Raw genomic sequence first — 18,426 nt, 5'->3', positions numbered from 1 at the left:
ATAACAAAGTGAATCAACTATACGTATACATATATCACCATATCACCTCCCTCTTGCCTCTCACTCATACCCCCCCTATCCCACACCTCCAGCTGGTCACAAAGCACCAAGCTGATCTCCCTGTGCTGTGCATCTGCTTCCCACTAGCTATCTATTTTACATTTCGTAGTATATATATGTCAATGTCACTCTCTCACTTCGTCCCAGGTTACTCTTCCCCCTCCCTGTGTCCTCAAGTCCATTCTCTACATCTGTGTCTTTATTCCTGTCCTGCCCTTAGGTTCTTCAGAACGATTTTTTTCTTCTTAGATTCCATATATATGTGTTAGAATATGGTATTTGTTTTTCTCTTTCTGACTTCACTCTGTATGACAGACTCTAGGTCTACCTACCTCACTACAAATAACTCAAGTTCATTTCTTTTTATGGCTGAGTAATATTCCATTGTATATATGTGCCACATCTTATTTATCCATTCATCTGTCGATGGACACTCAGGTTGCTTCCATGTCCTGGCTATTGGACATAGAGCTGCAATGAACATTATGGTACATGACTCTTTTTGAATTCTCATTTTCTCAGGATATATGCAGAGTAGAGGGATTGCTGGGTTGTATGGTAGTTCTATTTCTAGTTTTTTAAGGAACCTCCATGCTGTTCTCCATAATGGCTGTATAAATTTACATTCCCACCAACAGTGAGAGAGGGTCCCCTTTTCTCCACACCCTCTCCAGCATTTATTGTTTGTAGATTTTTTGATGATGGACATTCTGACTGGTGTAAGGTGATACCTCATTGTAGTTTTGATTTGCATTTCTCTAATGATTAGTGATGTTGAGCATCCTTTATGTGTTTGTTGGAAATCTGTGTATCTTTTTTGGGAGAAATGTCTATTTAGGTCTTCTGCCCATTTTTGGATTGGGTGGTTTGTTTTCTTAATATTGAGTTGCATGAGCTGCTTGTATATTTTGGAGATTAATCCTTTGTCAGTTGTTTCATGTGCAAATATTTTCTCCCATTCTGAGTGTTGTCTTTTGGTCTTGTTTATGGTTTCCTTTGCTGTGCAAAAGTTTTAAGTTTCATTAGGTCCCACTTGTTTATATTTCCATTTCTCCAGGTGGGTCAAAAAGGATCTTGCTATGATTTACGTCACAGAGTCTTCTGCCTATGTTTTCCTCTAAGAGTTTTATAGTGTCTGACCTTACATTTAGGTCTTTAATCTATTTTGAGTTTATTTTGTGTATGGCGTTAGGGAGTGTTCTAATTTCATTCTTTTACATGTAGCTGTCCAGTTTTCCCAGCACCACTTATTGAAGAGGCTGTCTCTTCTTCACAGTATATTCTTGCCTCCTTTATCAAAAATAAGGTAACCAAATGTGTGTGGGTTTATCTCTGGGCTTTCCATCCTGTTCCATTGACCTATATTTCTGTTTTCATGCCAGTACCATACTCTCTTGATTACTGTACCTTTGTAATATAGTCTGAAGTCTGGGAGCCTGATTCCTCCAGCTTCCTTTTTCTTTCTCAAGATTTCTTTGGCTCTTCAGGGTCTTTTGTTTTTCCATACAAATTGTGAAATTTTTTGTTGTAGTTCTGTGAAAAATGCCATTGGTAGTTTGATAAGAATTGTAGTGAATCCACAGATTGCCTTGGGTAGTATAGTCATTTTCACAATGTTGATTCTTCCAACCCAAGAACATGGTATATCTCTCCATCTGTTTGTATCATCTTTAGTATCTTTCATCAGTGTCCTATAGTTTTCTGCATACAGGTCTTTTGTCTCCCTAGGTAGGTTTATTCCTAGATATTTTATTCTTTTTTTTGCAATGGTAAATGGGAGTGTTTTCTTAATTTCTCTTTAAGATTTTTCATCATTAATGCATAGAAATGCATGAGATTTCTGTGCATTAATTTTGTATCCTGATACTTTACCGAATTCATTGATTAGCTGTATTAGTTTTCTGGTAGCATCCTTAGCATTCTCTATGTATAATATCATGTCTTCTGCAAACATAACAGCTTTACTTCTTCTTTTCCAATTTGGATTCCTTTTATTTCTTTTTCTTCTCTGTTTGCTGTAGGTAAAACTTCCAAAACTGTGTTGAATAATAGTGGTGAGAGTGGAAAACCTTGTCTTGTTCCTGATCTTAGAGGCAATGGTTTCAATTTTTCACCACTGAGAACGATGTTGGCTGTGGGTTTGTCATATATGGCCTTTATTATGTTGAGGTAGGTTCCCTCTATGCCTACTTTCTGGAGGGTTTTTATCATAAGTGGGTTTTGAATTTTGTCAAAAGTTTTTCTGCATCTATTGAGATGATCATATGGTTTTTCTCCTTCAATTTATCACATTGATTAATTTGGGTATATTGAAGAATCCTTGCTTTCCTGGGATAAACCCCACTTGATCATGGTGTATGATCCTTTTAATGTGTTCTTGGATTCTGTCTGCCAGTATTTTTTGAGGATTTTTGCATCTATGTTCATCAGTGATGTTGGTCTGTAGTTTTCTTTCTCCGTGACATCTTTGTCTACTTTTGGTTTCAGGGTGATGGTGGCCTAATAGAATGAGTTTGTAAGTGTTCCTCCCTCTGCTATATTTTGGAAGAGTTTGTGAAGGATAGGTGTTAGCTCTTCTCTATAGTTTTTATGGAATTCGCCTGTGAAGCCATCTTGTTCTGGGCTTTTGTTTGTTGGAAGATTTTTAATCACAGTCTCAATTTCAGTGCTTGTGATTCATCTCTTTATATTTTTCATTTCTTCCCGGTTCAGTCTTCGAAGGTTGTGCTTTTCTCAGAATTTGTCCATTTCTTCCAGGTTGTCCAGTTTATTGTAGTAATCTCTCATGATCCTTCATATTTCTGCCATGTCAGTGTTACTTCTCCTTTTTCATTTCTAATTCTATTGATTTGAGTTTTTTCCTTTTCTTGATGACTCTGGTTAATGCTTTATCAATTTTGTTTATCTTCTCAAAGAACCACCTTTTAGTTCTATTGATCTTTGCTATCTTTCCTTATTTCTTTTTCATTTATTTCTGATCTAATCTTTATGATTTCTTTCCTTCTTTCAACTTTGTAGGGTTTTTTTTGTTGTTGTTCTTCTTTCCCTAATTGCTTTAGGTGTAAGGTTAGATTGTTTATGTGAGATATTTCTTCTTTTTTGAGGTAGATTTCTCTTGCTATAAATTTCCCTGTTAGAACTGCTTTTGCTACATCCCATAGGTTTTGGGTCATCGTGTTTTCATTGTCATGTGTTTCTCGGTATTTTTTGATTTCATCTTTGATTTCTTCAGCGACCTTTGGGATATTTGGTAGCGTATTGTTTCACTTCCATGTGTTTTTTTTTTTTTTTTTTACAGTTGTTGTTGTCTAATTGATATCTAATCTTTTAGCACTGTGGTTGGAAAAGATACTTAATATGATTTCAATTTTCTTAAATTGACCAAGGCTTGATCTGTGATCCAGGATATGATCTATCCTGGAAAATGTTCCATGAGTACTTGAGAAGAAAGTGTATTCTGTTGTTTTTTGGATGGAATGTCCTATAAATATCAATTAAGTCCATGTTGTTTAATGTATCATTGAAAGCTTGTGTTTCCTTATTTATTTTCATTTTGGATGATCTGTCCATTGATGAAAACGGAGTTTTAAAGTCCCCAATTATGATTGTGTTACTGTCGATTTCCCTTTTCATGGCTGTTAATATTTGCCTTATGTATTAAGGTGCTCCTATGTTGGGGGCATAAATATTTACAATTGTTATATCTTCTACTTGGATAGATCCCTTGACTATTATGTTGTGACCTTCTCTGCCCCTTGTAATAGCCTTTATTTTTATATCTATTTTGTCTGATATGAGAATTGCTACTCCAGATTTCTTTTGATTTCCTTTTGCATGGTATATCTTTTTCCATCCCCTCACTTTCAGTCTTTATGTGTCTCAACAGTGTCTCTTGTAGAAAGCATATATACAGGTCTTGTTTTTTGTATCCATTCAGCTGGTCTATGTCTTTTGGGTGGAACATTTAATCCATTTACTTTTATGGTAGTTATTTATATATATGTTGCTATTACCATTTTCTCAATTGTTTTGGTTTTGTTATTGTAAGTATTTTCCTTCTCTGTGTTTCCTGCCTAGAGAAGTGCCTTCAGCATTTTTTGTAAAGCTGGTTTAGTGGTACTGAATCCTCTTAAGTTTTGCTTCCCTGTAAAGGTTTTAATTTCTCTGTCGAATCTGAATGAGATCCTTGCTGGGTAGAGTAACCATGGTTGTAGGTTTTTCCTTTTCATCACTTTAAATATGTCCTGCCACTCCCTTCTGGCTTTCATAGTTTCTGCTGAAAGATCAGCTGTTAACCTTATGGGGATTCCTTTGTATGTTTTTTGTTGTTTTTCCCTTGCTGCTTTTAGCATTTTTTCTTTTCTATTTAATTTTTGATAGTTTGATTATTATGTGTCTTGATGTATTTCTCCTTGGATATATACTGTATGGGACTCTCTGTGCTTCCTGCACTTGATTGACTATTTCCTTTCCCATATTAGGGAAGTTTTCAACTATAATCTCTTCATATATTTTCTCAGTCCCGTTCTTTTTATCTTCTTCTTCTGAGGCCCCTATAATTCAAATGTTGGTGTGTTTAATGTTGTCCCAGAGGTCTCTGAGACTGTCTTCAATTATTTTCATTCTTTTTTCTTTATACTGTTCTGAGGTAGTTATTTCTACTATTTTATCTTCCAGGTCACTTATCCGTTCTTCTTCCTCAGTTATTCTGCTCTTCATTCCTTCCAGAGAATTTTTAATTTCATTTATTGTGTTGTTCATCATTGTTTGTTTGCTCTTCTGTTCTTCTAGGTCCTTGTTAAACTTTTTTTCTTCTTTCTCCATTCTATTTCCAGGATTTTGGATCATCTTTACTATGATTACTCTTAATTCTTTTTCAGGTAGACTGCCTATTTCCTCTTCATTTGTTTGGTCTGGTGGGTTTTTGCCTTGCTCCTTCATCTGCTGTGTGTTTCTTTGTCTTCTCAATTTGCTTAACTTACTATGCTTGCAGTCTCCTTTTCGCAGGCTGCAGGTTCGTAGTTCCCATTTTTTTTGGTGTCTGCTTCCAGTGGCTAAGTTTGGTTCATTGGATTGTGTATGCTTCCTGCTGGAGGGCACTAGTGCCTGTGTTCTGCTGGGTTAGGCTGGTACTTGCCTTTCTGGTGGGCAGTACCATGTCCAGTTGTGTGTTTTGGGGTGTCTGTGGCCTTATTATGATTTTAGGCAGCCTCTCTGCTAATGGCTGGGGTTGTGTTCCTGTCTTGCTAGTTGTTTGGCATGGGTTGTCTAGCACTGAAACTTGCTGGCCATTGGGTGGAGCTTGGTCTTCGTTTTGAGATGGAGATATCTGGGAGAGCTCACACCATTTGTTATTATGTGGGGCTGGGAGGTCTCTGGTGGTCCTGTGTCCTGAGCTCAGCTCTCTCACCTCAGAGGCTCAAGCCTGATGCCAGGCTGGAGCACCAAGACCCTGGTCTTCAACTTGCTGAGCCATCCTAGAGATTTTGGACTTGCCAGCCTCCATAACTGTGTGAGCCAAGTTCAGACACTGGATCAGCAGGCACCTTGATCTTGGATTTCCTGGTCTCAAGAACTTTTTCTTTTCCTTTGTGCTTAAGCCTAGTTTCACTTGTTTACAGGGGGCTCAATGCTGAGGCCTCACACCTGGCCCTTCAGACCAGAGTTCCTCCTATGAAACAACTGTGTTGACACCTCAGCTTAGGGTCCCATGTGCAGAAGCCTGAAATTCTTGTTTTTTAAAAATAAAGACTTGTTTTAGAAGCATCATTCTCTCAGGCCAATTGTGAATTTCATGCTTAGAGCACATATTCAGAGATACCAAACTGAATCAAAATTTGGAAGGAAATTTTCAATTTATGAATTAAAAAAGAATCAGTTTTATTCATATATCATGTAGTTCTTGATAACTAAGTTTCAAATTTGTGAAGATTAGTAAAAGAGGCGATGCTTTTAATGCCCTAATTTTTCACCATGAAAATATTATCTTTTGTTGCTTTCCTCCTCTTGTTATTTTCCACTATATGTAAATTACCAAATATGTTTCTAGACAATAAATATTAAAGGGCTTTCTGAGTGAAATTGCACTTACTTCTCTGTGGCTATAGCCATACTGTATCCATAGAGGCTGTGAACATCATACTGTTTTCCCCAGTGTTGCACAGCATCCATGCAAATTGTTTTGGAATACAGAATTTTGTCAAGAATATCTTAGAAAAAAATATAAGAAATAATTTCTTAAGGAATATTTTGCCATTTTAAACTTCATAATCCTTATGTGATGTGCTATGTAATACCATATTTAGTTAAAAAGTAATGAAAGGCAACAATTTATGCTAAGTTCCAGTTGGGTCTTCACCCTTTACTCTTACTGATTAACTACATTTGCACTTACAATTATGAATACCCTGTTTCCTAACTTCAGTAATAAATAAATCATGGAGAAAATAGACTTTAACATGCATATATAAATATATATATATATTTATTATAAATCATATAACTATAGACCCATTTGAAAGCTTTATAATTTATTTAAATATAACCTAATTCCACATATGTAGACCTGTTACACAATAACAAATCATTTAAATCTCTGTTTTTCAGTTTTTATTGTGCTTTAATTTGCAGGCTTATATTGTACTGTGATAATTATTGTTATCTTTCTTCAGATGTCCTTATAATAATCTACTCCCCTCAGAGCACTTCTTTTTCTTTGGTGAAATTTTTTTTACGGATTTTAATGATGAAAACATGCTTTTTGGAATAAGTGAGATGTAACTATTCACATCAAGTACATCTAATAACTGCAGAGACTTAAAGCAAAGTGCTCAAGGAAAAATTTTGATCACTTAAATTATGATTTCAAACAAATTTTATTTCTTTTCATTAATCATTTAATCATGGGCAGTTCATCAGAGGTAAAGACAAATCAATAATCTACACCAAAATTTAAAAACATGCTCCTTCTCTTAGACATAAATATTTTGGCCAGAAATAAAACAAAAAAGTAAACAAAATACCACAGTTATTTCAGGGTCTCAAAATTATATCAAAGTTTGTGATTTAGAAATATATGCTACAATTTAGCAGTAAATAAAGATAATTGTTCTCAATTAATGGTAAGGAGATGGTTAAATGAAATTTACCAGGAGTAAAAGCTGGGTAATTCAGTTTGTTGTCACTGCATCCTTTCTTTGAACCATGAATAAAGCTGGAAACTTCATTCATGTCCTGAATGGATATAAGATAAAGAACAGAAGATTTTAAGTAATTCTAAATCATATAAGCAGAAACTCTCTACTTGTTTGTAAATATTTTATCTTAGAAGACATATATAAGCTACCAACCTACAAACAAACTTGCTTAACTGTTCTCACTACTTGATTCCAAAATACTTCTAGCATGAACAAGTCATTATAGCGAGAAAAGTAATATTATTTGTTTTTTCATAAATGTATATACCAGATAACAGAAGGTATCTTAGGTGGGATTAAAGGATTTTTACAACCAAAATGTATGTGATTTACCTAGTTTTAATTATACATATAAAGCATTAATTATATTACATTACATTAAAAGTATTAAGCAACTGTCTTTTCTAAATAGTTGTATCAGTCTTCTCACTGTGAGCCTATCATTGTACATGTTTCCAGCACATTCATTTATTCAACATAGTTTATTAATTTCAGCTGGCATTTATCTATTTTCTATGATGTGCCTTGCTAGCAGTTAGGCACAACACTTTTTGCCTAGCACACAGCTCCTACACTTTCATGAGAGAATGAAAGTGAAAAAAGTCAAAGAGCATTTTAGTATTCTAATGAAAATGGTCATGAGCTTATTGAATCCTTGGAAGAGCCTCAGGGAATCCTAGCACTCCTGGGCCACATTATGAGAACCAGTGATCTAAACATCTCTTGGAGTCAGAGTTGTGGGGTATTGTGTTTATGGATTTTCTTGCCTTGTAAACTGAGGCCCCCGTATTGTCTTGCTGTTTACTAGTTCTAGTCCATAACCAGTTAAGTAAAATCTTTGGACTAAAAAATATTATTCATATAAAATCATATATTACACTACACATGCTCAAGAAATGTGTATGTCTTTCTCCAACTCTGTTAATGGCACCAAAGAATTTTTGAGCCTTATTTCCCACATCTCTATAATACGTTCTCTCTGCTCTCACAAAGGCATCACACTCATTCAAGTCCCTTGTTAATTTTGTTTTCCTCAGAAGTATATTCTCTTTATCACTCTTCCCTTCTCCCATCAAAATGATGCCCAGATGGAATTAATGTGAGAAATGAAGGCTGCTCAAGGGAGAAAAGAATAAATTTCTCATTGTGAAACAGATTTTTGTTTTCTTAATAGCCACAAAGGACAATTATGTAGTTATTCTAAAGTACATATTGGGGTTATTTTACTAAAATGACCTGATATATTATATTCAATTTTGTTGTCCTATGTTCAGTAAAATTAATACAAAGAAATACTATAGTTGTACAGCCAATAATTTTAGATGAACCTAAGTATTTTTTCTTCATGAATGTACCAACTGAATTAAATTCAAAAACAGCTTCAACTACTGAAACTCATAAATGGAACTGAGTTGCATTATTTTAAGTTTTAAGAGTCTTTTTCTAAACCATTTTATTACCTCTTGTATATAATATTCACCAAGGAAGTGCAAAGGCAAAACATTTAACTCTAAAATTAATGTTATTTTATTTGAACTAAGTATTTGCAAACTTGAAATAAAATTCACAAGCTCTTATAGCACTCACTCAAAATAGGCTTTATTTTATGTAATTTAAGAATAAATAAAAGAATTTAATAAATGTAATATAATAAAATAAAATAAAATTTAATCACTTTTACATGATTTTAACCATATTTAAAACAAATAAAGCATTTAATATTTGATTATTTTTTATTAAAATGTCTATTTGACAAGATTATATTATTAATAGGTTAAACTTACTACTCATAATTTAATAGAATTTATTTGTATGTCTTTTAATGTATTTTGTATTTTTGCTTCTTTCAAAATTCTGAAAATATTTTTCTCTAACCTATTCAAGGATTTAAGTGATGTTATGTTTATTTAATGTTATGTGAAAGTGAATTTGATTAGTATTGTCAATATTACAGCCAGTAGATTCAAGCATTGTAAGTCATGAAACAAAGGACTCAGTGGATTGATAGTAATAAGTACTCCTACAGTATCATTAAAATCATCTCAAGTCTAGTAATGACCATTTCTAGGAATTGTCAATACCATTTTTAGGAATATTTCTTTAAAATCTATTGAAAACTGTATAAAAATCTGGTGGCATTTCATAACTTCACTTTTAAACTAAATCTAAATAAAAATAACCCTATTTTCAAAGAAATTTTTAAATAATTGATTTTTTTCTAAGAATCCTGTAAAATGTACAGATAATATATCCAATTAAGCCCCCAGTTATTTGGATATATGAATGTGTTTGGATATACCTTCTCAATGAATTTTAAGTTTCCCAAAACTATATGTTAAATTATTCGACTTCTTTATGGAAGAATTCTGCTTGTTAGATTTTAAAGAATAAAGTCATAGTAACAACATGGTCACAAAAATATGCTTACTTTTTCAGAAAAATGAAAATATTCTTTGAATTTTAAAAATACTAACGTTCTTATTTTGAAATCACAGCATTAGTCTTAATTATACCAAATACAGTAGGCTTTTATTTTTCAAATATTAGGAGATTATCTTAAGAATGATACAAAAAAAGAGAATTCAACCATAATGTGTGTTTATATGCAAAAATCTATTTTTCAATTACAATTAAGCTCATATCATTTCCCAAAATTATTGTAATATTTAAACTTAAAAGCATTAGCATTGAATCTAAATTAAAAATCTAGAAAATTATAAAACTAAAAATTTGACATGAAAATAAAATTTCATCAGTTAAATAACGCTGCTTTACTATATATTCATTCTGTCAGAAAAAATAATCTGAAGAAAGAAAAAGAATTTGAGAAACAACCTAGCAGTAGGGTTTGGCAATTATTCAGGTAAGAGCTAGAAGCAGAATATTCACTGCTTATACATAGCATATATTAATTCAGTGATATTTAGTGAGCTTTGAGATCATACTGTTTATCAAAAACATTAGTCAAAATGCTTCTGCAATAGTATCATAACTACTCTGTTTTTCTCAGATGCTCCTCTTCTTCCCATCCCTCCCTCTCTTTGGAGATGAATCGTGTATTTCAGTCTTCAGTGGATGTAGGAAATGAAGTATATTCTCTATATATAGCACAATCAGATTCTTTTTCCCTATCCCTAAATGTCATTTATACTTGTAACTCTGCTCTAATGGATTCAAATTTTTCCTATACAAGAAAAAGAAAGAAAGAAATGAAAGAAAAATAAAGAACGTACTTTTAATTTAAATTAAATAATATAATTGAAATTGGAGATAGAATTAAAAACAAAACGCAAGAGCAGATTGCAATTTTTTTTGTTATTTCTACCAGCAGCTAGGTATCATCACTGCAATCTCACTGATTTTGTGTCAAATAACAAAGCCTCTCCATCTTCATTCTATTACCTTCATAGGAATTCTGACGGCTATGCTAACCTTCTACTCAACTCCACGTTTTCATGATGATGCAAAATAAACACTTGTAATTGACTGAATAAACAAATAAATAATTTAAATAATGACTAAATTAATAATGAGAACTTTAGGAAAGTAGAGATACTGTGATCTAAACAATCAAAAAATTTAACTATTCTCAGATATCCATTATCTCTCCTTCCAAAATTCCGTACAGTTGTAATACCTTTGAAAAACATCCCTCATGTTCTCTCTGTGCTCAAGATTATTACATATTTTTTTCTGAAATATAGGATTCTGGGATCACCAAGTAGTTTCATTCCCCAAATATTGTTACAGTTTCCTTAACAAAAGACACTAAATCATTGGCTATCATCAGTATTATTCTACATTATAAACCTTTTTTTTTTTTTTGCGGTATGGATGTGCAGGCTCAGCGGCCATGGCTCAAGAGCCTAGCTGCTCCGCGGCGTGTGGGATCTTCCTGGACTGGGGCACGAACCCGTGTTCCCTGAATCGGCAGGCGGACTCTCAACCACTGCACCACCAGGGAAGCCCTAAATTATAAACCTATCAGCAGGCATCAATAGCTACAGATATAAAACTTCATCCAAAGAAACTTTTAAAAATTAGTGTGTTGGGCTTCCCTGGTGGTGCAGTGGTTGAGAGTCCGCCTGCCGATGCAAGGGACACGGGTTCGTGTCCTGGTCCGGGAAGATCCCACATGCCGCGAAGCAGCTGGGCCCATGAGCCATGGCCGCTGAGCCTGTGCGTCCGGAGCCTGTGCTCCACAACGGGAGAGGCCACAACAGTGAGAGGCCCGCGTACCGAAAAAAAAAAAAAAATAGTGTTTTCCTTTAATAACTTTACCAGTAATCTAGGATACTATTTGTTTGTTGTTGTTGTTTACCTTGAGATAAAACACTTAACCTATTGCCAATTTTGATTTGTTCCACTTAATAACTTACTAAAAAGAAAGTTTCTAAAGGCTGAGAGCTTATTTAAGTTCATGTTGCTGCAATTGATTGACTACTGCAGACTTTAGTAAAAGTTTTTGAAGTTGCACTACTATAGGCTAATCTCCAAATTTTGTTAACTCTTTTCAACATAAATTATTAGTCATAAAGGTACAACACCTTAGTGACAGAAATGAACTTTATCCTATAAAGTATATTACTGGATAAGAAAAATCTCAATTTACAGTTTTTGGTTTGTATTCTTTTTCTGACCCATGAACATGACAGGTATGATATTTATACATTCTAGAAAAATATAAGAACATTATTTTTATGTTCAATATGTTATAAAATATTTTTTGTCAACTTAATAATCATTTTTATGGAAAAATAATTCTGTGCTCATTGTCCAAAATCACAAGTCTAAAGTAACCACTTACAATCCAAAGTCCATCATAATTCACTTGTTGATGGAAAATACTGCATTCATTTGCCCACCATTCTATGCAGTTTGGATTAGTGAAATCAGGGTATACTGTTAATCCTGGCCATACCTGAAAGAATAGATCATTCACATATATACATAAATAAAAGGAAACATAAATAAATGAAAATTCAAAAATTAATGAAAAATCAAATTGAGTGAAGAAGAGTAAAAAATTATTGAAGTTATGACATTGTACTTCTTTACGTATATGTGATCCATGCACCATCTATATTTACAATAATCTCAGGTCTACTTTAAAGTTCATTTAAGGGAAAGTATTGATAGTTAAAATAAAGAGAGAGTGAGAACATGAAGCATTTAAGTTGGGAAAAATATAAGAATATGGGATGCAGCTGCTATTTTGACTTCACTAATTTATTTTTTAGCATCTAGTGGGTTAAGTTAAAAAACAAATAAACAAAAACTGTATAATATATTCATTGTCTGATAAAAGAAATTACATTAGTTCATTTCCAAAGACATTTGTTTCCAAGAAATTCAAGCAAAAGTATTCCTTGTGTATTTATTTTTATTTAACAAGTGTGAATATAACTTTTATTGTGTGCTGGGGACTGTTCCAAGTGCTTTTAGTTATTAATTCATTAAATCTTCATTAGAACTTTAGGAGATAGGTACTAATTTTATCATCACTTTACAGCTGAGCTAAGTAGTATAATTAAACCCATTTTACAGATGGGAAAAGTGATGAACAGAGAAGTTTTTCAAGGTCACACCGCTACTAAGTGGTACAGAAGGAATTCAAATCTAGGCAATCTCATATCTGATTCCACGCTATTAAACACTACATGTACTATGTTACCTCTTTATGATTTATGCTTCTTCAAATTATTTTACTTACTATTTAAAATAATGACATTCAACAAGAGGAATTCAATTTCAGATATATTGGGATAAATAATATTGTTTTATATCCAAATTATGCATATTGACTATCTGATCTGTCCATATTCAATAGAACAGGTCATAACAAAATGTATTCTGTGAGATATTAATGGGCATTATGGGGAGGAATATTGTGTTTTGTTTCCTGATGGAGCTCATAATTACTTGAAGAAAACTTTCAGTAGTAATTTTAACTTTGATGAATGTGATGGTCAGGATATTCTTTATTATTGTAAATAATTATTGTAAATAATATAATAATAATATTATTATTGTAAATAATAAAATGTTTTTATAAATTGATATTTTCTCCTGTTTTATTTCCTTTGATTAAATAACAGAAGTGGAATTATCAAGTCAATGTATCTAGAATCAGTATTTTTTTTGTTCCTTTGTTTTATTATTCAAGCAGAAAGTCAGAAAAATTATAATCATCCTCATCAGTTCACTCAGTCCCATGTAATTGTTTTTATCTTGATCTTTTGTTCGCACTTTTATGAATTCATCAGTTTTCCATTAGAGTTCTGAAAATGCTTATTCATTCAGTTCAGCAGGATAGTCAGTTACCAGAAACCTGTACTTGTCAGAGTCTTATCCATGAATTCCTTGAAGATGAAACCCTTTCATAGGAACACTTTTGCAAAAGCAACAGAGTACACCCAGAACTGTCTGTAAATGACAAGACTTAAAAATGACCACCATTAAAGATTTGATGAAAGTTCATAATAATGTAATTGACAAGGAAATTTAGTTATTTCTGAGATATACATTTTAAGGTAATAACTAGAATTATGACTTATAACATTATACCAGAACATATAAGATTTTTAGGAATTTCATGTAATATCTGAAACATTTATATTAACATATTTCCATACAAATAAACCAAAGAAAGTTTAGTTCTTTATTTGAATTTTATTTTATTTATTTTTTATACAGCAGGTTCTTATTAGTCGTCAATTTTATACACATCAGTGTGTACATGTCAATCCCAAGCGCCCAATTCAGCACACCACCATCCCCACACTCCTGCGGCTTTCACCCCTTGGCATCCATACGTTTGTTCTCTACATCTGTGACTCAACTTCTGCCCTGCAAACCAGTTCATCTGCACCATTTTTCTAGGTTCCACATACATGCGTTAATATATGATATTTGTTTTTCTCTTTCTGACTTACTTCACTCTGACAGTCTGTAGATCCAACCACGTCTCAACAAATGACTCAATTTCGTTCCTTTTTATGGCTGAGTAATATTCCATTGTATATAGGTACCACATCTTCTTTATCCATTCATCTGTTGCTGAGCATTTAGGTTGCTTCCATGACCTGGCTATTGTAAATAGTGCTGCAATGAACATTGGGGTGCATGTGTCTTTTTGAATTATGGTTTTCTCTGGGTATATGCACAGTAGTGGGATTGCTGAATCATATGGTAATTCTATTTTTAGTTTTTTAAGGAACCTCCATACTGTTCTCCATAGTGGCTGTATCAATTTACATTCCCACCAAGAGTGCAAGAGGGTTCCATTTTCTCCACACCCTCTCCAGCATTTGTTGTTTGTGGATTTTCTGATGATGCCCACTCTAACTGGTGTGAGGTGATACCTCATTGTAGTTTTGATTTGCATTTCTCTAATAATTAGTGATGTTGAGCAGGTTTTCATGTGCTTCTTGGCCATCTGTGTGTCTTCTTTGGAGAAAAGTCCATTTAGGTCTTCTGCCCATTTTTGGATTGGGTTGTTTGTTTTTTTAATATTGAGCTGCATGAGCTGTTTATATATTTTGGAGATTAATCCTGTCTGTTGATTCATTTGCAAACATTTTCTCCCATTCTGAGGGTTGTCTTCTCATCTTGTTTATGGTTTCCTTTGCTGTGCAAAAGCTTTTAAGTTTAGTTTCCTTAGGTCCAATTTGTATATTTTTGTTTTTATTTCCATTACTCTAGGAGGTGGGTCAAAAAAGATCTTGCTGTGATTTATGTCAAAGAGTGTTGTTCCTATGTTTTCCTCTAAGAGTTTTATAGTGTCTGGTCTTACATTTAGGTCTTAAATCCATTTTGAGTTTATTTTTGTGTATGGTGTCAGGGACTGTTCTAATTTCATTCTTTTACTGTAGCTGTCTTTTATGTAGCTGTCCAGTTTTCCCAGCACAACTTATTGATATTGAAGAGACTGTCTTTTCTCCATTGTATATCCTTGCCTCCTTGTCATAGATTAGTTGACCATAGGTGTGTGGGTTTATCTCTGGGCTTCCTATCTTGTTCCATTGATCTATGTTTCTGTTTTTGTGCCAGTACCATATTGTCTTGATTACTGTAGTTTTGCAGTGTAGTCTGAATTCACGGAGTCTGATTCCTCCAGCTCCGTTTTTTTCCCTCAAGACCGCTCTGGCTATTCGGCGTCTTTTGTGTCTCCGTACATATTTCAAGATTTTTTGTTCTAGTTCTGTAAAACATGCCATTGGTAATTTGATAGGGATTGCATTGAATCCATAGATTGTTTTGGGTAGTATAGTTATTTTCAAAATATTGATTCTTCCAATCCAAGAACATGGTATATCTCTCCATCTGTTGTTATCATCTTTAATTTCTTTCATCAGTGTCTTATAGTTTTCTGCATACAGGTCTTTTGTCTCCCTAGGTAGCTTTATTCCTAGGTATTATTTTCCATTTGTTGCAATGGTAAATGGGAGTGTTTCCTGAATTGCTCTTTCAGATTTTGCATGATTAGTGTAGAGGAATGCAAGAAATTCCTGTGCATTAATTTTGTATCCTGCAACTTTACTAAATTCATTGATCAGCTCTAGTAGTTTTCTGGTGGCAATTTTAGGATTCTTTATGTATAATATCATGTCATCTGCAAACAGTGACAGTTTTACTTCTTTTCCAATTTTTATTTCTTTTTCTTCTCTGTTGCCAAGGTAGGACTTCCAAAACTATGTTGAATAATAGTGGTGAGAGTGGGCAACCTTGTCTTGTTCCTGATCTTAGAGGAAATGCTTTCAGTTTTTCACCATTGAGAATGATGTTTGCTGTGGGTTTGTCATATATTGTCTTTATTATGTTGAGGTAGGTTCCCTCTATGACCACTTTCTGGAGAGTTTTTATCATAAATTGGTGTTGAGTTCTGTCAAAAGCTTCTTCTGCATCTATTGAGATGATCATATGGTTTTTATTCTTCAATTTGTTAATGTGGTGTATCACATTGATTGATTTGCGTATATTGAAGAATCCTTGCATCCCTGGGATAAATCCCACTTGATCATGGTGTATGATCCTTTTAATGTGTTGTTGGATTCAGTTGGCTAGTATTCTGTTGAGGATTTTTGTATCTATATTTATCAGTGATATTGGTCTGTAATTTTCTCTTTTTCTAGTATCTTTGTCTGGTTTTGGTATCAGGGTGATGGTAGCCTCATAGAATGAGTTTGGGAGAGTTCCTTCCTCCATAATTTTTTGGAAGAGTTTGAGAAAGATGGGTGTTAGCTCTTCTCTAAATGTTTGATAGAATTCACCTGTGAAGCCATCTAGTCCTGGACTTTTGTTTGTTGGAAGATTTTTAATCACAGTTTCAATTTCATTACTTGTGATTGGTCTGTTCACATTTTTTATTTCTTCCTGGTTCAGTCTTAGAAGGTTATACCTTTCTAAGAACTTGTCCATTTCTTCCTGGTTGTCCATTTTGTTGGCATAGAGTTGCTTGTAGTGTTCTCTTAGGATGCTTTGTATTTTTGTGGTGTCTGTTGTTATTTCGCCTTTTTCATTTTTAATTTTATTGATTTGAGTCCCCTCCGTCTTTTTCTTGATGATTCAGGCTAATGGTTTATCAATTTTGTTTTTCTTCTCAAAGAACCAGCTTTTCATTTTATTGATCATTGCTATTGTTTTCTTAGTTTCTCTTTCATTTATTTTTGTTCTGATCTTTATGATTTCTTTCCTTCTGCTAACTTTGGGTTTTGTTTGTTCTTTTTTCTCTAGTTCCTTTTGTGTAAGGTTAGATTGTTTATTTGAGATTTTTCTTGTTTCTTGAGGTAGGCTTGTATAGCTATAAACTTCCCTCTTAGAACTGCTTTTGCTGCATCTCATGGGTTTTGGATCATCGTGTTTTCATTGTCTCTAGGTATTTTTTGATTTCCTCTTTGATTTCTCCAGTAATCTCTTGCTTATTTAGTAATGTATTGTTTAGCCTCCATGTGTTTGTGTTTTTTACGTTTTTTTCCCTGTAATTGATTTCAGGGAAATCAGCATTGTGGTCAGAAAAGATCCTTGGTTTGATTTCAATTTTCTTAAATTTACTTAGGCTTGATTTGTGACCCAAGATGTGATCTATCCTGGAGAATGTTCCATGTGCCCTTGAGAAGAAAGTGTAATCTGCTGTTTTGTGATGGAATGTCCTATAAATATCAATTAAATCTATCTGGTCTATTGTGTTATTTAAAGCTTCTGTTTCCTTGTTTATTTTCATTTTGGATGATCTGTCCATTCGTGTAAGTGAAGTGTTAAAGTTCCCCACTATTATTGTGTTACTGTCGATTTCCTGTTTTATAGCTGTTAGCAGTTGCCTTATGTATTGAGGTGCTCCTATGTTGGGTGCATATATATTTATAATTGTTGTATCTTCTTCTTGGATTGCTCCCTTGATCATTATGTAGTGTCCTTCCTTGTCTCTTGTAACATTCTTTATTTTAAAGTCTATTTTATCTGATATGAGTTTTTGATATGTCTTATAAAGTTGTCTCGAAAAGAATATTTGTTCTGGTTAAAAATTATGCCTTTTGGAGCTAGGCTGTTTCCTGACACTGCTCCTTATTAATTCTCTGACATGAGGAAAGTTACCTTACCTCTCTCAAATTCACTTTTTTCCACATGTAAAGTAATAATTTTAATCATAGCTATCTTATGATTTCATTGTGAAGATGTACACTATAAATCTTATTACCCAGCATTTAAGTACTCAGTTTATACATACAATTATTTTACATCAAATGATCAGAATTTTACAATAATCCAAATAATTTATCATATTTTTTACCATTAGTTTTGTTTATGTCACTGAAAATTATCTTTCTACAAAAACTGTTTTAGAGGTAATTGAAATATTTCCTCTAAAATTTCTCTATGCAGTTAAATATCAAATCCAGATTTGAAAGGAAATAAAATCACACACACACACACAAACTCACACACACACACACACTCAGAAACGCCTTGATGTTGCACAACAGAAAATCTGAGCAACACAAACTTAATGAATATCATGCTTTACCTCTCCAATAATTGCTGTAGTCCCATCTGACTCATTTACCCACACATTTTGTGCAGTTCCCCTTTCATAGGTTTCATATGCTGCTCCATTGGCACGTTTCTCTATGGAAATTGCAGGGTCCTAATAATTGAGAAAAGAAACTATAGA

At 33.4% G+C, this 18,426-nt stretch overlaps 1 protein-coding gene across 1 annotated transcript in view; it reads right to left on the bottom strand.

Annotated features, from left to right (window-relative positions):
* Window positions 1-18,426, bottom strand: part of SI (sucrase-isomaltase) — a 98,719-nt gene that overhangs the window by 62,063 nt on the left and 18,230 nt on the right. The window contains exons 11-14 of the mRNA XM_029215489.1: window positions 18,280-18,399; window positions 12,064-12,177; window positions 7,209-7,293; window positions 6,152-6,269 (exon numbers count right to left, since the gene is read on the bottom strand). Of these exons, the coding sequence (XP_029071322.1) occupies window positions 6,152-6,269; window positions 7,209-7,293; window positions 12,064-12,177; window positions 18,280-18,399 (437 nt within the window). The remainder of the gene's footprint in view (window positions 1-6,151; window positions 6,270-7,208; window positions 7,294-12,063; window positions 12,178-18,279; window positions 18,400-18,426) is intronic.

This window comes from Monodon monoceros, unplaced genomic scaffold (assembly GCF_005190385.1).
Source record: "Monodon monoceros isolate NGI ecotype Baffin Bay Population unplaced genomic scaffold, NGI_Narwhal_1 Super_Scaffold_11, whole genome shotgun sequence".
Classification (NCBI taxonomy): Eukaryota; Metazoa; Chordata; class Mammalia; order Artiodactyla; family Monodontidae; genus Monodon; species Monodon monoceros.
This window is presented reverse-complemented; position numbering and strand designations above follow the sequence as displayed.